Source organism: Felis catus, chromosome D3 (genome assembly GCF_018350175.1).
Source record: "Felis catus isolate Fca126 chromosome D3, F.catus_Fca126_mat1.0, whole genome shotgun sequence".
Classification (NCBI taxonomy): domain Eukaryota; kingdom Metazoa; phylum Chordata; class Mammalia; order Carnivora; family Felidae; genus Felis; species Felis catus.
In genome coordinates, this window is record NC_058379.1 from 75612500 (window position 1) to 75631072 (window position 18573).

The following is an 18573-nucleotide window of genomic DNA, read 5'->3' on the forward strand; positions in this document are numbered from 1 at the left end:
TCAGGCTATAATGGTTGCTTAGAAGGCTTGTAAGAGCTCATTCTAGAATCTGCCTATGAGGTAGCCACAGGATTCCTGTGAGGTCTTCATGCTTCAAGGGAAGCATGGGAGGAAAAATATAGCCTCTCCTTGAAGGAAATCAAAAGTACAAATAGAAAGCTAGGGAAAAAAATCAAGTTTACAACTTTTTAAGTGATTCTTTCTTATTTAGTGCTATTTCAGCCCAAATAGAAACTGCAAAAAACAAAACAAAACAAAACTACTACATGATTCGTGTTCACGTCATGAATATATGTTACCAAGATCTATGGGTTGTATGAAAATAAAGGTTTGAATTTGTGTTAAAAGTGTTGTGTTGGTGTACATAACTGGCAGTTGACTGTGTGTGTGTGTGTGTGTGTGTGTGTGTGTGTGTGTGTGTGTGTGTAAGTGAAGAAAAGCAGCCTATCTAATAGACTGCGGAGAACTCAAGGCACCACTATTATCAGGTTGATAGAAATGAAAGAGGGGGAAAAAAGTAAAATAACATAAAAAGTGTTATTTACTATCAAATGGTGCTTAAAATAATATCCAGTGTTTATTTGCTTATAGAAATATATCACTACAGGGGCACCTGGGTGGCTCAGTCAGTTAAGCATCCGACTTCAGCTCAGGTCATGATCTCACGGTTTGTGAGTTCGAGACCTGCGTTGGGTTCTGTGCTGACAGCTGGAGCCTGCTTCAAGTTCTGTTTCTCTCTTTCTGCCCCTTCCTCTCTCATGCTCTGCCTGTCTCTCTCAAAAATAAACGTTAAAAAAAATTTTTTTAAAGAAATATATAACCACAGTTTTTTATAGTTAATAAAGTGTTTTCATATAATAGGCATTCCATAAATGTGGGGTGTATTGACAAAGTAAATCCACATTTTGTAATAAGGATGAATAAATGCTCCAGAAGACAAATTCATTTTTACCTAAGTAATAGCATGTGTGTGTGTGTGTGTGTGTGTGTGTGTGTGTGTGTGTGTGTGATGGCTTGTATGTTAATCTTTGAAAGAGTGGTCAGCATTACCAGCCAGATACTACAAAAATGTTTTGAATTGGCAGTTTGCGTTGGTCAATTCATGATGGGGCAATATTCATCTTGCCAAAGCAACAAGTTGGCCATGGTCTAACACTGTCAGCTTTTTAACCACAGGTTTTGTAGGCTTGATTTTGCTCTATCTTTTCTCATTTTTAGTGTTTTGCTGTTACAGCAAAGCATAAATATTTTCTTGCAGCTTTGGTCTTATGTAGCGCTTTTAAAAAACAGTAAGATTAAAGTTGGAACACTTTTTAAAAAAATGCTTGAGATAAAAAGCTTGAAATAAAATAGCTCTAATATATGAGCTATTATTACTCTTGACTGCACGACCACAGAAATCAAACCTCCAGAGGGTCTAAGTTAGTTGTGATTTATCTAATGCTGTATTTGAGCACTTTCTTCTTTTTCGAAGGGGTTTATTTTGATTTGTTTTCCACCGTCTGCATTTTTGGTGGTTCATTTGGGCTTTTGGCTGCATATACATGGCGGGGGGCGGGGGGGGAGGGGCATGGTGATGGTATGCTACAAGCCGAACTCCCACTATGAAGCTGTCGCTGTATCTGTACCATTTACCTATCTTTGGGTGAGAAAAACTAGTAATTTGAAAAACGGACATTGAATATGGTCCCAGAACAATGCCGAATTCTATCCTGTAACCAAGTGAATGAGGATCCTCTGGGTATTCCCGGTTAAGAGCCAGAGACCTGTAATAGAAATCTGAGTTGGGATACTTACAGTGGAGGAAGGTGCCCAGGATAGTACATTCATTACAAATGGCATTTGTTTCCAAACTTCAGGTATCATGGGCCAGTAAAATGTCCAAAAATAAAACTTGAGAGTATATAACAGTGTTTTACATTTTTTATTTTGCTCACTAGAGCCATTAAAAACTACGTACTATCTTCATTTTTAAAAAAACCTTTTATTCACCAAAAACAGAAAAATAGTAAGAACATAATCTTAGAATAAGCACTCCTTTAAACTGAATAAATTTAGCTTTATGAAAAAGACTTACTACATTGTTTATGTTTCTGCCATTTCACCATAGAGCCGTGGAAACTTTGCCACAGCCCAGCATAGGTTTATAGCAGACTCTTGGAAATTTCTGATCGGTGCATAATTTTGCTGACTGTGCTGGGCACATACAGGGTAAAGTAATTCTCGGTGTGCGCCAAAACAACAATTTTTTCGTGATAACTGAATGTAAAGCGTGGTGTTAAGCCTCGTGCCAAACAAAAGTATTTTCAAAAAAGTTCATATAGTGCAGGGAACTCATTTAGCAGATGTTAAAAGGCAATAAAATAAAAATAAATAAATTAGATAAATTTCAGCTAATAAAATAAATGCCAAAAGATGCTATATTGTTATTAAACGTATGAGTAGTAATTGCTATGTATCTATTAAGATTTGTTTATCTTGGAAAGAGCGAGTGCGTGTTGAGGAGGGGCAGAGAGAGGGAGACAGAGGATCCGTAGCAGGCTCCTTGCTGTGAGCGCAGAGCCCTGCGAGGCTCGAACTCAAGAACTGTGAGATGGTGACCTGAGCCGAAATCAAGAGTTGGCTGTTTAGCCAACTGAGCCACCCAGGCACCCCTAATTGCTATACTGAAAAGGATTTCATTCTAAGGTAAGCAGAGAATTCTAGGGTAGGGGAAATCACTAGCCACCTTCTCCAGGCGATTCTCCCCTTCCATGTGAACAGAACCCCTGTATCATTGAAGGTGGCAAAGTTGTCAGCTAATGAATTACATTTCTTGTGCTTCCTTGAAACGAGGAGAACCGGTGTGCGGTATAATTCTGACCAGTGAAATGTGATCAGACGTTAAAAAAGAGGCTCGACTTAACTGGCACAAGTCCTTTTGCTCTTTCAGAATTCTACCACTTCCTGCCTAGAAGGTGGATGCTGTGCTAGATGTGCAGTAGACCGTTTTGTGACCATGAGGCAACTGAGTTAGAGCCGAGACAACTGCAGGCATCTTGGTGTGGCTATATTTAGCTGTTGAACCAGTGACGGCCACCTTCTGATTGTATGAGGAGCAGCAGCTGAAATTATGCCTTAATTCAGAAGGAGGAGGAGATTGATCATAAGGGATATAGTTTTGAATCCATAGTTGGATAGAACATCATGAATAAAATGCTGTCGTAAAGACACAACAGACCTGTGCACTGGCCCCATTACGCATGCATGGCCTGGGCTCCAGAGGCCTGGACTCCTTACCCAGGCCTGCAGCTAACCACTTGCCTTCTACAGTTCTCTGTTATCTCACCTGAAGCATAGGAATCGATGCCATTTTTCTAAAGTCCTTTCGATTTGAAAATTCCGTGATTCTAATTAATCCATCTGGCTGGGAATGAGTAGATCAGAATTAACAGGCAATAGGTCTTGCCCCTTTCTAATCACAACACAACCCAAATATTGATCTTTCTAAAATGAAAATCTAATCAAACCTCTCCTCTGCTTAAAACTTTCCAGTGGTCCCCCATTGTCACCAGAATAAACAGACTCCTAGCATGGCATGTGAAGCTCTTTGTAATTGGGCTCTAATAACCTGTCCTGCCTTGTGTCTCACTGTTCTGTTTCATCCACCTTGCCCTCTTTTCTCCCTTGCCCATCACCTCAACCTCTCCCTTCTCCCCCAACACAATTTCCAACCAATTAAACCCTGTGTAATCCCTTTATCTGGTTGTGTTCTCTCTCATTTCCTGGTCTTTAGACATGTTCTTCTCTGTCTTGCTATCATCCTCTCCTTTGAGTGGCTAACTACTACTTACTCTTTAGGTGTGGGTATGGAAATCCCCTTTCCCTAGAAGCCTTTTCATACCTATAAAATGGGGTTAGGTGCCCGTCTTAAGTTCTGTCTTTTTCTTTCTTTCTTTCTTTTTTTAAATGTTTGTTTATTTTTGAGAGAGAGAGAAGGCCCAAGTAGGGGAGGGGCAAAGAGAGGGGACAGAGGATCTGAAGTGGGCTCCACACTGACAGCTGAGAGCCTGATGTAGGGCTCGAACTCACGAACTGTGAGATCACGACCTGAGCCAGAGTCAGACGCTTAACCGACCCTAAGTTCTGTTTTGACACCTTGTCCTTATAAGTCTTCTAACACTATTCAGAATATATTCAAATTACCTGTTTGCTCACCTGTCTTCTGAACTGGAATGAACTTCCTTGAGGAAAAGAACTCAGTCTTATTTCCTTTTGTTTCCCCAGTGTTTATAGTGACACTATAGTTATCACATAACTGAATCTTTGGATGGAGAGGCTGGGACCAAATTACAGAAAGCCTTGAATGAGTGTCAGTCTAGTTTGTTGAACTTTTTAATACTGCCACTAGAGTGCCTTTTATGAGGGAATCAGTCACGATGGCAGATAACAGCTTCATTCTCCACCTTGCTTACTCAGTGAGGCACTATGGAACAGTGGAACATTTACATAAGATACATACGTATTTTTGTGCAAAATTAGATTGCATCTCATACAGATTAAAATACATCCGTTATTGGGTATCCCAGGTTTAAGGAAAATTCTGAGAGATAAAAGTGAAAATTCATAATATTGTCATGAGACTTTTTCTGTCAAAAAGGAAGATACTATCAGTGTCTTAATTTTAGCTTTTTATCACCTTGGTCCATGTTGCAGAGTGGCTCTCTTATGGAATCATAGATCAGATAAACCCTCAATTACAGAATGCAATATGAGTTGGAAAAGGAATAAATTTATCTATCCCTTTTTGTTATCGTAACAACCATTTTTTGAAGGCCCATTCCCTAATATCATCAGAAAGAATATATGATTAGGAAATTTGAAGCCTTAGGCATCCGAGATTATTCCTTCAGAACATCAGTGTCATTATTCCTGGTAGCATTAAAGTCATAAGCATCTTATTAATCAACAAGGCTAGAAATCAGAAGGTTTAACTTGAAAACCGTCTTCATCTTATCTTATTTACAGGTTTTGCTTGCAATAAGTTGTCAAGACAGATGTGGAATTTTAACTTTTTCTGCCTTTATAATTCCAAAACAGGCCAAAATAATCATACTCCAGTTAATAGATTTAAATTTTTTTTTCATGTTTATTTATTTTTGAGAGGGGGGAGAGAGAGAAACAGAGACAGTGTGAGCGGGGAGGGGCAGAGAGAGAGGGAGACAGAGAATCCGAAACAGGCTCCAGGCTCCGAGCTGTCAGCACAGAGCCCGACGCAGGGCTCCAGCTCACAAACCGCGAGATCATGACCTGAGCACAAGTCGGACACTTAACTGACTGAGCCACCCAGGTGCCCCTGTATTTACTAGATTTAAAATGTGTGTGTTAAATAGGCCATTTTCCTCTCTCCTTCCCCTGGTGCACGCATGGCCTGCCAGACCTGTGGGGATCTTGGCTTTGTGTTACCCAGAGATGGTGATTTGAACGAAAGAAGAGATGCTGTATGAGAATTTTACTGACAAGATCACTGAATGAAATGGAAAGTGATTTACAGGAAGAGGTGACAGAGCTGTAGGGAACCTGCATTTCCTGCTGACCTGGGCATCCTCACTGTGAAGGTAGATCACACTTTGCAGGGGAAGCAAATACCCTGGGGGGCCATTGCAAGGCCAGGGATGTTTGGAAGTACGCTTACTGATTCTCCCTTTTCTGTCGTTTCGTTGGAAGGTAAGTGATCACATCCTTTATGCTGTCCTTCCTACTTTGTCAGAAAAATGATGGAAAATATCAAGAAATCGTCCACTTAACGGTTTACTTTGCTCTCAGGATAAAATTGTCAGAGTGGCGAGGCAGCTGTCTCCAGAGTTCCCATACACAGCCTGCAAGAAATCAGCAAGGTCCCTAGTATTGCCAGAATGCTCCTGCCTGTAATGAATACAGAGATAGTGGAGTGCCGTTAAGGAAGATGATGATTGAAATGCTACAAAACATTGTACTTAAGAAACCTTCCTTCCCCTTCACAACATTGCTCACCAAGGATACACCTTCAGGGAGCCCTGTCCCTTATGGGGAAGCCGTGGCTGCATGTGCTTCAGGATGTCTGCAGAGAACAGCAGTGGGGGGTTCTCTGCAGCTCTCACAACTTCCTAGAAGTAAAGAATAACAGAAAAGTGGTGGATTTCTTAACATTTTGAAATACTCTGACAGACTGGGGCCGGGAGCTGCATTAGAAAGGTACATGCAGTAAAGACAGATATATTTACACTTTAGGTTCATAATGTGTGCAAAGTACTGTGCTTGGTGGTTTGGGAGATACAAAGTTAACGTGAAACATAGTTCTTACCCTCAAGGAGCAACAAACTTGATGCAGAAAAGGGACATGGCTTATATTGTAAAAAATACCATGTGACAAGGGATGCATAGGTGCTAGCAGAAAATAGAGACCAGTGGGCCACCTTTTTTTTAAGGAGTTTATATTTTAATCATCCACAAAACTTGAAGCTTTACATATGGCATCTACATGGCTAAATGTGAGAATAAAATTTGCAAATACATGTATAAATGAAGTCATGCATTTCAGGACGTTTCCTCCAGGAGGCTCTCCATATATAAGTACCTTTTCAGTTTATGGCAGGAGTTGTTAACCCAAGGCCCATGGTCTCCTTGAAATTCTTCTGCAGAATTTGGTGGCTGTGTATATGCATTGTATGTAGTTTTCTGGGGAAAAGACTGATGGTTTTCAGCAGATTCTGAAAGGGTTCTGTGGCAGAAGATATTTTGAGCCAGCAATAACAAAGTGCATTCTCAGACTCTTATCTGGGCTTTACAGCTTTGTTCACTTCATCTCATCTCCGTTGCAATCCATTCTCCTTGAACAATTGGCTAGAACAGGGGCACCTGGGTAGCTTAGTCGGTTAAGCATCTGACTCTTGGTTCCGACTCAGGTCATGATCTCACGGTCTATGAGATCAAGCCCCACATCGAGCTCTGTAAGCTCTGTAAGCATGGAGCCTGCTTACAATTCTCTCTCGCCCTCTCTGCCTGCCGCCCACTCTTCTCTGTCTCTCTCTCTCTCTTTCAAAATAAATAAACGTAAAAAAAAAAACCAATTGGCTAGAGCATAAACATGAGTAAATGTTTTTATTTGTTGAATGCATCAAAGTTTATATGCCATGCTCTTAATTTTGAGAACAGACAAGCTCAACGTGCTATTTGTGATGAGCCCTGACTGCCGTTTGTGGAGTGCCCCCGGGTGCTGGGTGCCAGGCAGGACACCTTGCACGCCTTCATTCATTTAACACCCGGGCTCTTCGTGAAGGATAGCTATTCTTACCCCCAGTTTACAGACTAGGAAGATGAAGCTCATGAGTACTGTCCTCAGCCCTTAGTAAGACATGAAACTCTGGTGACTCCCCTGTCTGAAATCTGAAGCGTGTGTACCCCTTAACCCGTCGGCTCTGCGGTGCTATGACTTGTAAACTGTTCTGTCCTTCCCCTCAAGAAACAGACAACCTCTTCTGAATTGCAGCTTGCTCTTTGCCACCCGGGTTGCAAGCTTAATGGCCCTTAGGCGTATGTATACAAATCGTTAGCGTTTTCTTCGACATAAAAAAGTACATGTCAATTAAAATCTAGATCATTTCATCAGATTTCAAAGTAATATTGAACTTTTAATTTGTTTACCAAACTCGTGTGAAGAATTTACCACATACCTGGCCTCACTGTACTGGACCAGTAGAGTAGAATGTGGAGAAACATAGATGCTTGTGGGGGAGACTTTTTACAACTACCTCTCTCCCTTCTCCATCCCTCATCCCTGCTGGTAAGCATCACCTGTGATGAGAAGTGCGACTGACAGAAGCAGTTGACATGTGAACTCTAAGGTGCAGAAGAGTGATGAGTACCGCATAACATCATTTGAAGCCATCTCCAATTTGTGCAGTGCTGGGTAGGGAAAAACTTTGTTAGGAAGTTAGGGTGCTTGATATGTTTCGAAATGATATATACTTATTCATACATAATTATTATGTAACCAAAGCCCTTTAGAACATGGTATGAAATACTGTAGCCTAGCTTATTTGTTTAAAGTATGTGGCTGGGCACTCTGGAAAGCAGTGTGGAGGTTCCTCAGAAAATTAAAAATAGACCTACCCTATGACCCAGCAATAGCACTGCTAGGAATTTACCCAAGGGATACAGGAGTACTGATGCATAGGGGCACTTGTACCCCAGTGTTTATAGCAGCACTCTCAACAATAGCCAAATTGTGGAAAGAGCCTAAATGTCCACCAACTGATGAATGGGTAAAGAAATTGTGGTTTATATACACAATGGAATACTACGTGGCAATGAGAAAGAATGAAATATGGCCTTTTGTAGCAACGTGGATGGAACTGGAGAGTGTGATGCTAAGTGAAATAAGCCATACAGAGAAAGACAGATACCATATGGTTTCACTCTTATGTGGATCTTGAGAAACTTAACAGAAACCCATGGGGGAGGGGAAGAAAAAAAAAAAAAAGAGGTTAGAGAGGGAGAGAGCCAAAGCATAAGAGACTGTTAAAAACTGAGAACAAACTGAGGGTTGATGGGGGGTGGGAGGGAGGGGAGGGTGGGTGATGGGTATTGAGGAGGGCACCTTTTGGGATGAGCACTGGGTGTTGTATGGAAACCAATTTGACAATAAATTTCATATATTGAAAAAATAAATAAATAAATAAATAAATAAATAAATAAATAAATAAATAAAAAATAAAAATAAAATAAAATAAAAAAATAAAGTATGTGTTTGGGGGCGCCTGGGTGGCTCAGTCGGTTAAGCGTCCGACTTCGGCTCAGGTCATGATCTCGCGGTCCGTGGGTTCGAGCCCCGCATTGGGCTCTGTGCTGACAGCTCAGAGCCTGGAGCCTGCTTCGGATTCTGTGTCTCCCTCTTTCTCTGACCCTCCCCTGTTCATGCTCTCTCTCTCTGTCTCAAAAGTAAATAGAGGTTAAAAAGATAAAAAATAAAAATAAAGTATGTGGCTGAAGAAACTGTAAACTTGGGGTCTTTTAATATTCTTAATGTTCAAAACCCCTTTTCAGTTAAAAAAAGAGAGAAATCCAACATGGTTTACATTTTGAAAATACGCTTCAAAGAAAACATCACCAAAGTAAAATTTCTCTATTGCTCTTTTATTTTGTAATTTCAGGTAAGGCGCTGACATTTCTACTGTTGCAGCCCCCGAGCCCCAAACTGCCCCCCCACAGCACGATCCGAAGAACAGCCATTGATCTGATTGGCCGTGGCTTCACAGTCTGGGAGCCTTACATGGACGTGTCTGCAGTCCTCATGGGGCTTCTCGAACTTTGTGCTGATGCCGAGAAACAGCTCGCCAAGTACGTGCTCAATCCCAGTTAATACGGACGGGTTTTGTTTGTGTTTTGTTGGTTGGTGTTTCGTTTGTTTATTTCTGTTGGAGGTCATTGATGGCCCTTGATAGAGTGTACATTTTTAAAACAACAGACAAACATCTCTGTGTATGAAATTTTGGTTATAGACCATGAAAGGGAAATATATTTCTATAATTTGGGCACAATTGGGATTTAGCATTGATTGATCTATGACATAGTTTTTCAATTATGCTTATTGGGCCTTTTATATATAACACTACATATTATTATTTAGTAGTAGTGTAAACATGTCACTTAGAAGGAAAATTATATTTATACTTGCTCAGAAATGTTTTACTTATAATAGAATACGTGGACATAGTTTGGGGAGTTACCCTTTATACTCACAGTGATTTTTTAAAATAAAATTTATTTATGGGCACCTGGGTGGCTCAGCAGGTTCAAGTCGTGATCTTGCGGTTCGTGGGTTCAGGCCCTGCATCGGGTTCTGTGCTGACAGCTCAGAGCCTGGGGCCTGATTCGGATTCTTTCTCCCTCTCTCTCTACCCCTTGCCCACTCGTGTGCATGTGCACTCTCTTTCTCTTTCTCTCTCTCTCTCTCAAAAATAAATATTAAAATTTTTTTTAAAAAATAAAGTGTATTTATTTATTGAGAGAGAGAGAGAGAGAGAGCGCACATGCAAGTGGGGAAGAGGCAGAGAGAGGGAGAAAGAGAGGATCCCAAACAGGCTCCCTGCTGTCAGCACAGAGCCCAACATGGCACTCTATCTCATGAACTGTGAGATCATGAGCTGAGCCAAAATCAAGAGTCGGACACTTAACTGACTGAACCACCCAGGTGCCCCTCATAGTGATTTTTAAAATCACACTTTTTAAGGCTTCCCTTGCACACAGGATATGACTGGCCATAGGAGGTTGCAGAGATGAGGGTCCCGGGAAAGGCAGATGAGTTGAGGGAGCCACTAAAATCAAATCAGTAGGAAACCGTTGGTAGCCAAGTGGCCAAGAATGATGGGAAGGGGTTTGGGGGTGGTGATAGAGGTTCATCTTGACTAATTCCCCAGAGGAAGGTTTTTGTTTTTGTTTCTTTTTAGTATAGCCATCTTAGCTGGTGGGAATTCCTAGTTAGGAATCCTTGAACTGGCCCAGGTGCCTCTCTAAATGCAAATGTTATCACCTCTTTGATTTTTCTCAATGGGCATTTCATTCTTATCCTTGTTAACCTTGGAAGAATCTAGAAATCTCTGCCCTTTTCATCATGGTTGTCTTTCTCATAGCCCACGGTTTCCTTATGACCCAGCATGGCTTTGGGCCTGTAGTCTTTCTGCTGGCTGCACTAGGCTCGGGAAGTGGAGACCGAAGAAGCTAGTAGAGGCTGGACTGTGGCTTTGCCTGCCGATTGGGTATTCCTGGCCCCGAGTCCCAAGATGGGTTGGTAGGAGAAGGCATTTATTCTAGTTTAGGCAACGGCCCCCCCCCAACTTCCTGTCATACAACCACACTTCTAAACACCACCTCTGTGTCTCCCTAGCTGTACGCTCTTCAGTCGGTCACTTCACCTCTTACCTCGGTTCCGTCTACAAGTTGGGGCTAGGTAAGCACCTGCCTCATAAGGTTGATATTAAATGTGTTTGTATTTGCAGAGTGCTTAAAAGAGTACTTAGCACATGTTAAAAGGTTGAATGGATGTTCCCAACAGGTGGTAGTGTCAGTGGTGACGCCATCCATTGGCATTGTTTCAGTGTTCCGCAGACCAAGAGCAGCTCATTTCTAGAATGAATAATTGACATAATGGCAGCCAGCATAGGTTTTGGATACAGGAGGCCTGCAGTTCTTGATTGACTTTAAGAATTAGGAAGAAAGTGAGCCTGTGAGTTGGAAGCAATAGTAAGAGGCAGCTGGCCTTTGTGCAAAGCCCAGAACATATTTCCAACCCTTCGCTGTCCCCCTTGGCTGCAGGTGCCCTGCACACCCTCCAAGGAGTCTAGAATTTTGTTTTGACCTAATTTTATAGCCTATTTTCAAGGCTGATCTAAACACAATTTCAACAGTGTGCAGTCTTGTTTTGTTGCCTGGGAGAAGTAATGGGCTTTATTTTAGGCATAGTATTTAAAATTTGCTTTGTTTTGTTTTTAAATCCGTGTACACAAAGCTTCTATCAGCAAACATAAAGATGTGCTGTGTTTTATCTACATGTAGTATCTCCACAGACACAAATACTTCAGCGCTTCAGTACGTAATTTAAATCTTGCTATTACATCCTTTTCTGTCATGAAGATTAGTATAACTCTCTATACACAGCTCTGAATAAATGAATGTATCAGCATGTAGCCTTGAGGAGTCCAATGTAATTTTCATCATGATAAATTGCATAATAAGCAAGAAAATGTTTGCTTATTAATCTATAACAAGATTTAGATTGAAAATGGCCTGTTCCATCCATGAATACTTGGTACAGGCTGCGGAAGGACCGAGACGGGGCAGAATGGAGCAGGGACATGTACAGGGGGGACCCGCATGATGCCGGCCTCCTGGGCCACCCTTTTGTGCCTGATTTGCTGTGTACATGCTAACGGTGCTCAGCTACCTTGCTTCTGACTGCGATGTTACACATGCTTTATGAGGAAGCTTTTATGTTAGGCTTGTGCTTTTTTAAAATTCCAGTTCACGTTAATTGAAAAAGAAAAAAAAAAAATACACAACGCTTCCCTCTTGATTCCCATTCTTGTGAGTTTGTGAGGGAGGAGACTGAGGAGGGTGGCTAGTCCAGGCTGCTGCCTAGTTCTGGAGAACACAGATGATAGCAGAATTTCTTTCTTCCTCTCTCTCCCACATACTGACATCCTCTGTCAGAGATGATTTCTGAGAGGTCTCCTGCAAGACTATGGGTGGCCCAATTGATAGGGCATTTTTCCAAAATTCAAATGCCTTTCTTTTAGAGATAGAGCTGAGAATTTTCCATCTTTGAAATAAAAATAAAACCAGTTGTTTTCTAATATTTTCAAATATTTCACCAAACCTCAAACTGTGTTAAGTAAGCAAGCTTTTACTGAGTAGTTGATATTCGGAAGGGACAGTATGGGGTATTGCATAGTTACAAAGTTGCATCATACAAAGATCCGGTCTCCAAGGCACTTGCTGTCCGAAGGAAGGGTAAGATGTGCCTGGAGGTAATCACGATGGGAAGTGAGAAGCAGTGTGAAAGGTATGGACGCCCAGAGCGTGGGGGGGGGGGGGGGGGGGGGGGGAGAGGGGGGAGGGTGAGTCACGGCTGGGTGCTTAGAAAAGATGCTGGGAAGAGTTTTCTTTGCATCTTTCATCGGGATAATTGTGAGGAGGGGCAGAAGAGCAAGGACCTGCAAAAGACAGATGGGAAGTACAGGCATGCCCAGCAGATGCCAAAGCGCTCCTTAAAACGCAGGGCAAGTGACTAGACACGCTGTTTTACATTGTATTCACTAATTCCTTGCAGAACCTCAACTGCGGGGTGTGCCCAAGTAAAACTTGAACATAAGCCTCTTCCCGGTTATCTCTGGGGAATAGAATTCCGGGCTAAAAAGAGGATGGGTTTTACCTTTTCCTTTATAAAATGATGATAAAAATGGTAATAGAAGATCACAAAGCAAATCCGAGAGAGGTTCTGTCTCTTGTCCACAGAAACACCGGTCAGTGAAAAAGGTGAGTTTCAGACCTAGGTCTCGCTGACCCAGGTCTGCTCCCGCCGCTCTCCACCTCGCGCCTGCGGAGTAATAAGATAGCCTGTTCAGAGGACGTGAAAGTGGTCAAGTCAGAGTTTTCAGCATACTTTCAGATTTTAAAAACACACTGAGGGAAATCATTTCCATCACGAATTTTGTACCTTCTGGAAAAATAGCCTATTTAAATATCAGGAAGCTCCTTGAGTGCCTGGGCCATGTATTATGCATGTATTCATGTTTATTCATAGCAGCTGTCACATCATTTGCATTCAATAGACACTTAATTAAGTCATAGAATTTTAAATTTTTTTTTTGTTTTTTTTTTCAACGTTTATTTATTTTTGGGACAGAGAGAGACAGAGCATGAACGGGGGAGGGGCAGAGAGAGAGGGAGACACAGAATCGGAAACAGGCTCCAGGCTCTGAGCCATCAGCCCAGAGCCTGACGCGGGGCTCGAACTCACGGACTGCGAGATCGTGACCTGGCTGAAGTCGGACGCTTAACCGACTGCGCCACCCAGGCGCCCCAAGTCATAGAATTTTAGAGATGAAACTCTTCAGCAGCATTCAATCCGGTGCTCTCAAGATGCTATTCAATAAAAGCAAAGTTGGGAGAGCTAGTACAACTTGCCTGAGATCTCAGCAGTACTGGAGAGTAGAGACTGTCACTCGAGCCTCCCGACTCCCATTCTGCTGTTCCCATACCCGTATGGTTATGCCACCCTTTATGTGACAGACGATCACAGGTAGACTCTCTGAGGAAGTTTTTAAATTAATGATTATGGGCTGCTCATTCATGATGGACCGTTGAATAGAAAATGCAGGCTGCATTGCATTGAGATCATAGGTAGAGCCATCTCAACAAATGGTGAGAAAAATAGAAACATGTAGTAGTATGTTTTTTATAAATCCATCGTTTTTTAGATCAGCATGGTGATGTAAATAAGGATACAGTGTTAGAAACAGTTGAAAATCTGACTTTATAAATGTATGGAAAAACTGTTGTGCTTCTGGAAAACTAGACCCCGTTCTCTACACATCGTGGTCTGTTGATGGTTTTGTTTTCCTAGTTCATGTTGCGGGGCCTTTACTCTGAAAGAGAAGGGCAGAGCCGTTTTGGCCCCCACTGCCAAAGGTGGGCGGTCTCTCATCTGTTCCTGCCACGGCTGAGGGATGTTAATGAATTGCCAAAACCACTGCTTTTCTGGGATATTCAGTTTACCAAACTTTCAAAGAGAAACGTATAGTCACTGGAAACCATGCATGCTTTGAAAGCCCCATATGTTAGAAATACTCTTTTTGAACCACGTAAAGTAGAATTGGAGAAAAGGGAATTGGCATTTTAACTCAAGTTTCAACCACACTTTTAAAAATTTGAGCGGCAGGGAGTAGAAAAAAGAACACATCATACAAACAATAAGGCGCTTGAGGGTTTTACACTTAAATTATTTTTCCTGGGGCGCCCGGGTGGCTCAGTCGGTTGGGCACCAAATTCAGACTCTCACTAGTTCACGATCTCGCAGTTTGTGAGTTCGAGCCCCGCGTCAGGCTCTGTGCAGACAGCTCAGAGCCTGGAGCCTGCTTTGGATTCCGTGTCTCTTTCTCTGTCTGCAACCCCCCGACTTGTGCTCTGTCCGTCTCTCTCTCTCAAAAATAAATGAATGTAAAAAAATTTTAAATTATTTTTCGTATTCATATGACATCTATTTTTAATAGAAAGTTTATAATCTGAGGGAACCATTTGACTAAATCTTGTTAGCACAGATTTTACATTACAACTCCTAGTTGTAAATGTGTACAACATATGGGAAATAGGTCTAAAAGACAGGCACTTTTTGGGGCATTCGCCACATTTGCGTTTAAGAAACTGATGCCACCACCTTTGAGTTATCAAATTAAGGTTTAACATGACAAGAATTAACGACTCTTGATTACATTAAAGACATTTATTAGTACATCTGTTTTACCCAGAAGGGGTAAGATGGAACTCCCAGTTCTGTAAGTATGCATATTCCAAATAATTTCAGTCTTTGTTCTCCATGAGCCTTGTTTTCAGTGCCCTGTTACTCTTTGACTTGGTCAGCTTGGACTTCCATAACTCATACCACAGACTGGTATTGAAATTTATTTCTCGTAGTTCTCGGAGCTGGGAAGTCCAAGAGCAAGGTGCTGACAAGGCAGGTTTCTTTCTGAGGCCTCTTCCCTGGGCTGGTAGGCGGCTGGCTGCCATGTCGCTGTGTGCCTACCACTCGGGGAGAGAGTGAGAGCAAGCTTTCTGGTGTCTCTCCAGTGGGCACAGATCTCACCGTGAGGGCTGCACCCGCATGTCCTCATCTGACCCTAATTAGCTCCCAGAGGCTCCATCTCCAGGGACCATCACATTGGGGTGAATTTTCAGGGGACACAAACATTTAGTCCATAATACTGTTGACCATGATTTGTGGGTTGTTCTCTGAAAGTCTAAGTGGTTTTTCCCCCCTGAATATTCTCATAGAGTATTCCTTAATTTGACAGATGGGGAAGTCTGACAATTGTAGATGGTGACATTTAACTATAGCGGTCTTACATGTAACTTTTAAAATGCTTTTACCACAATGGAGTAAGGGTTAGAACAGGATTAATGAGCAGTCATGTAAGGAATGAGCTCAGCCTGAGTGAACTATTTTTCTATTCATGATTTTTATTTACAGTATCTATCATCTCTGGTATTTCATATGGGATGTGTACACCAAAGTGCTGAGTAAAATAGAGAGCATGTCATCTCGTATTTTTTAAACTAAAGACCCATCTTATAAACCTAAATAACAAATGATCTGCATAACAGCCAGATAAGTGGGATCAGATGAAAAGAGTGAGTTCTGTGTTCACATACAGATTCCAGAATAAGGCAGACACCCCTTTAATTTCAGACCTCTGAGAGTATGATCCTTCTTCATTCACTTAGAATCCCACATTAAAATATATCACATACACAGTGCACCTTTGACTTTCAAGATAACTACATGTAGAATTAGACTTCATCTGTTGGGACTACCAGATCAATTACTTTGACTTCATTGCCTGGTCAGTTCAGCCAAATAACTGGCTTAAGTGATTTTTTTTTTTCCTGCCGGATTTTCCGGGTAACTTCATTTAGCACGTAACTATTGAGCTACCACGATGTCCAAGGGCTGCACTAGGCACTTTGGGGGGATACACAGGATTAGAAGGCATGGTACCTATCTGCACAGAGTTCACAATACAAAAGTAATTCATAATGCCTGGCAGAATCAGATTCAGTGCTAAGAGCCTAGAATAAATGGGTTTTGTTGTTGGGTGTTTTTGTTTCACTAGATTGTAATTGAATGCTCTAGCAATTGCAGACCAGCACGCAGGCTTAAGCAAGAATTGAACAGAAGGGAGGGAGGAGAGTGTGCCAATGGGGAGAGGGTAGTGGAGAAGCATAAGCCACATACTATAGTCAGAAAAGAAATGGAATTCTAGGGACGGACTTTGAAATTATCCTGGCCTCAGGAGCATGGGTGTTGAAAAGACTGAGTTATGAGTTAGTGAAACTAGATTATGGAGGACTCAGGACCTCAAGCCAAGGAGTTTAAGATTTTTCTTAGAAGCACTGGGACCCAGTGAAGTTTTTAAGCAGGTTAACCATGAAATAAAGTTAGTGCTTTTGGAAGATTACTCTGGCAGTGGGGCATTAAGTGGACTACAGAGGAGAGAAAAGGTTTGTCTTCTTCCCCTATGCCTTGGCCACTCCTCTCTGTTCTCACACGTGAAACCTTCCATCCTGTGCACTGTGGCTATGCTGAACCTGTGCAGAACCTTGACCTCAGAACAACAGAACCTTGACCTCAGAACCTGTGCAGAACCTTGACCTCAGAACAACAGATGTGTCCACATTGTGACGTCCTGCACGTAGGCTGTCAGACACTGACGGTGGGAATCGCTCAAATGTACACATCGATGCCTGTGCACATCGTGGGATGTCCCCGCTTCTGCTGAAATCACAGGCAGTAGTCGTATGGGTCTTTGGTTAGCTTCCTTACCTATTACCCTACAGCTTCTCTTCCAGACCCCAAACTTGACCACTTTTCCTACCCCAAGAAGTTTGCCGATTTCCCCAAATTCACAAGGTCACTTGCTGAGATGGGTTAAGGGTGATATGGGACTAGGCCTTTAACTTGAAACCAGTGACCTGGTGTTAGTTCATCTCATTTTCTTTTCACTTTGTTTCTGCTTGTGAGAGTCATCTTGGGCCAGAAGAAACATCTATTGTATGTATGATATAGGTGAGAGGCTTGGCTGGAGGTTTTTCTATCCGCCTGCTCATTTAATCTTCTCAACAGCCTTGTGAAGTGGGTCCTCTAATAGGCCCATTTTACATACCTTGTGTTTACTCAGTCCAGGGTGGCCAAAGAGCACAGCATAAGGTTAGGGGTACAGTATCCACTCGTCACTGGTCATCCTCAGGTGAACACACACATGCGTAGCCATTCATTCCCATTCTCCCCTTCTCTTTCTCCCTTCCTTCCCCCTCTTCTTGGCCTCCCACTAAACTTTTCTCCAGAGGGCACAGAGAAGGGCTGGAAGAGCAGTGGGTGGTGAGTCTGGTGGGATCCTGTTTGTGTGAGTAGAACTCGGGTTTCCAACTGCAAGAGGTCACAACAGCACACAGCTGGGAATAGACGGGACTCTTCTGTATGTATTCCGGAAGGGTCCTCTGACACTTGGCCTGCAGAAGGCAGATACCATCCCATAGCCACTGAGGAGGCGGTGCCACCACAGGGATGGCAGACAGGCAGCCAGAACCACGAAGTTCAGCAGGGGCAACATGTTGTCTATCACCATGTTTCCCTTGATACAATGGAGCCCATTAGGCAGCCCCCTCATTAACATATGTATCTGTGCTTCACTCACAACCCTTACCACAGCTCCGTAAGCTTGGTCTTCCCATTCCTGTAAAGTTGGGTCATTTGTACCACACATAAGGCTTCTATCTTCAGCTCAATTTGATCTTTTTGAGGACTGTTTGAATCCCATTTCTGCCATTTAGTACAGTTGCTTTCCATTACAACCTTCTGTCCACACCAATTAATAACTGTGCGTATCTTCGTTTAAATTGTGATTGACGTTGAAATGAACAGAGCTGAAGTCCACGTGTTACCGCATACCACTGGAAACCCCACTCAGGGGTGCAGTCTAGCCGTTCATCCAAAGTCGCAGAGTTTGGTCATGTGACCAGTTCATCAATCCAGTTAACCGCAGTATGGTCAAGCCCCTCCCCCCTTTATTTTCTCCAAAGGTCCCTGTCCTGAAAGACATCACACTACTACCTTGGCTCCTCACTGATCTCTGGACCCAACTTCCCCTTCACAAAATGCTGATACCACCCCCTTCCTGGGCAGATGCATGAGGACATAGTGTAGGAAAGTTCAATTTCAAACCCAGACCTCACGTTCCACTTCCAGTTCTTCCTCCCTGCCGTGCCTTCCAGACATGGGCCAGG

The 18573-nt window shown here is 42.5% G+C and overlaps 1 protein-coding gene across 8 annotated transcripts in view; it reads left to right on the top strand.

The window, feature by feature from the left end:
* The window catches only part of WDR7 (WD repeat domain 7), a 354920-nt gene that overhangs the window by 235655 nt on the left and 100692 nt on the right, over window positions 1-18573 (top strand). For all 8 annotated transcript variants that reach the window (XM_045042404.1, XM_045042403.1, XM_006938939.4 and 5 more), the window contains one exon: window positions 9171-9357. In XM_045042404.1, coding sequence (XP_044898339.1) covers window positions 9171-9357 — 187 coding nt within the window. The remainder of the gene's footprint in view (window positions 1-9170; window positions 9358-18573) is intronic.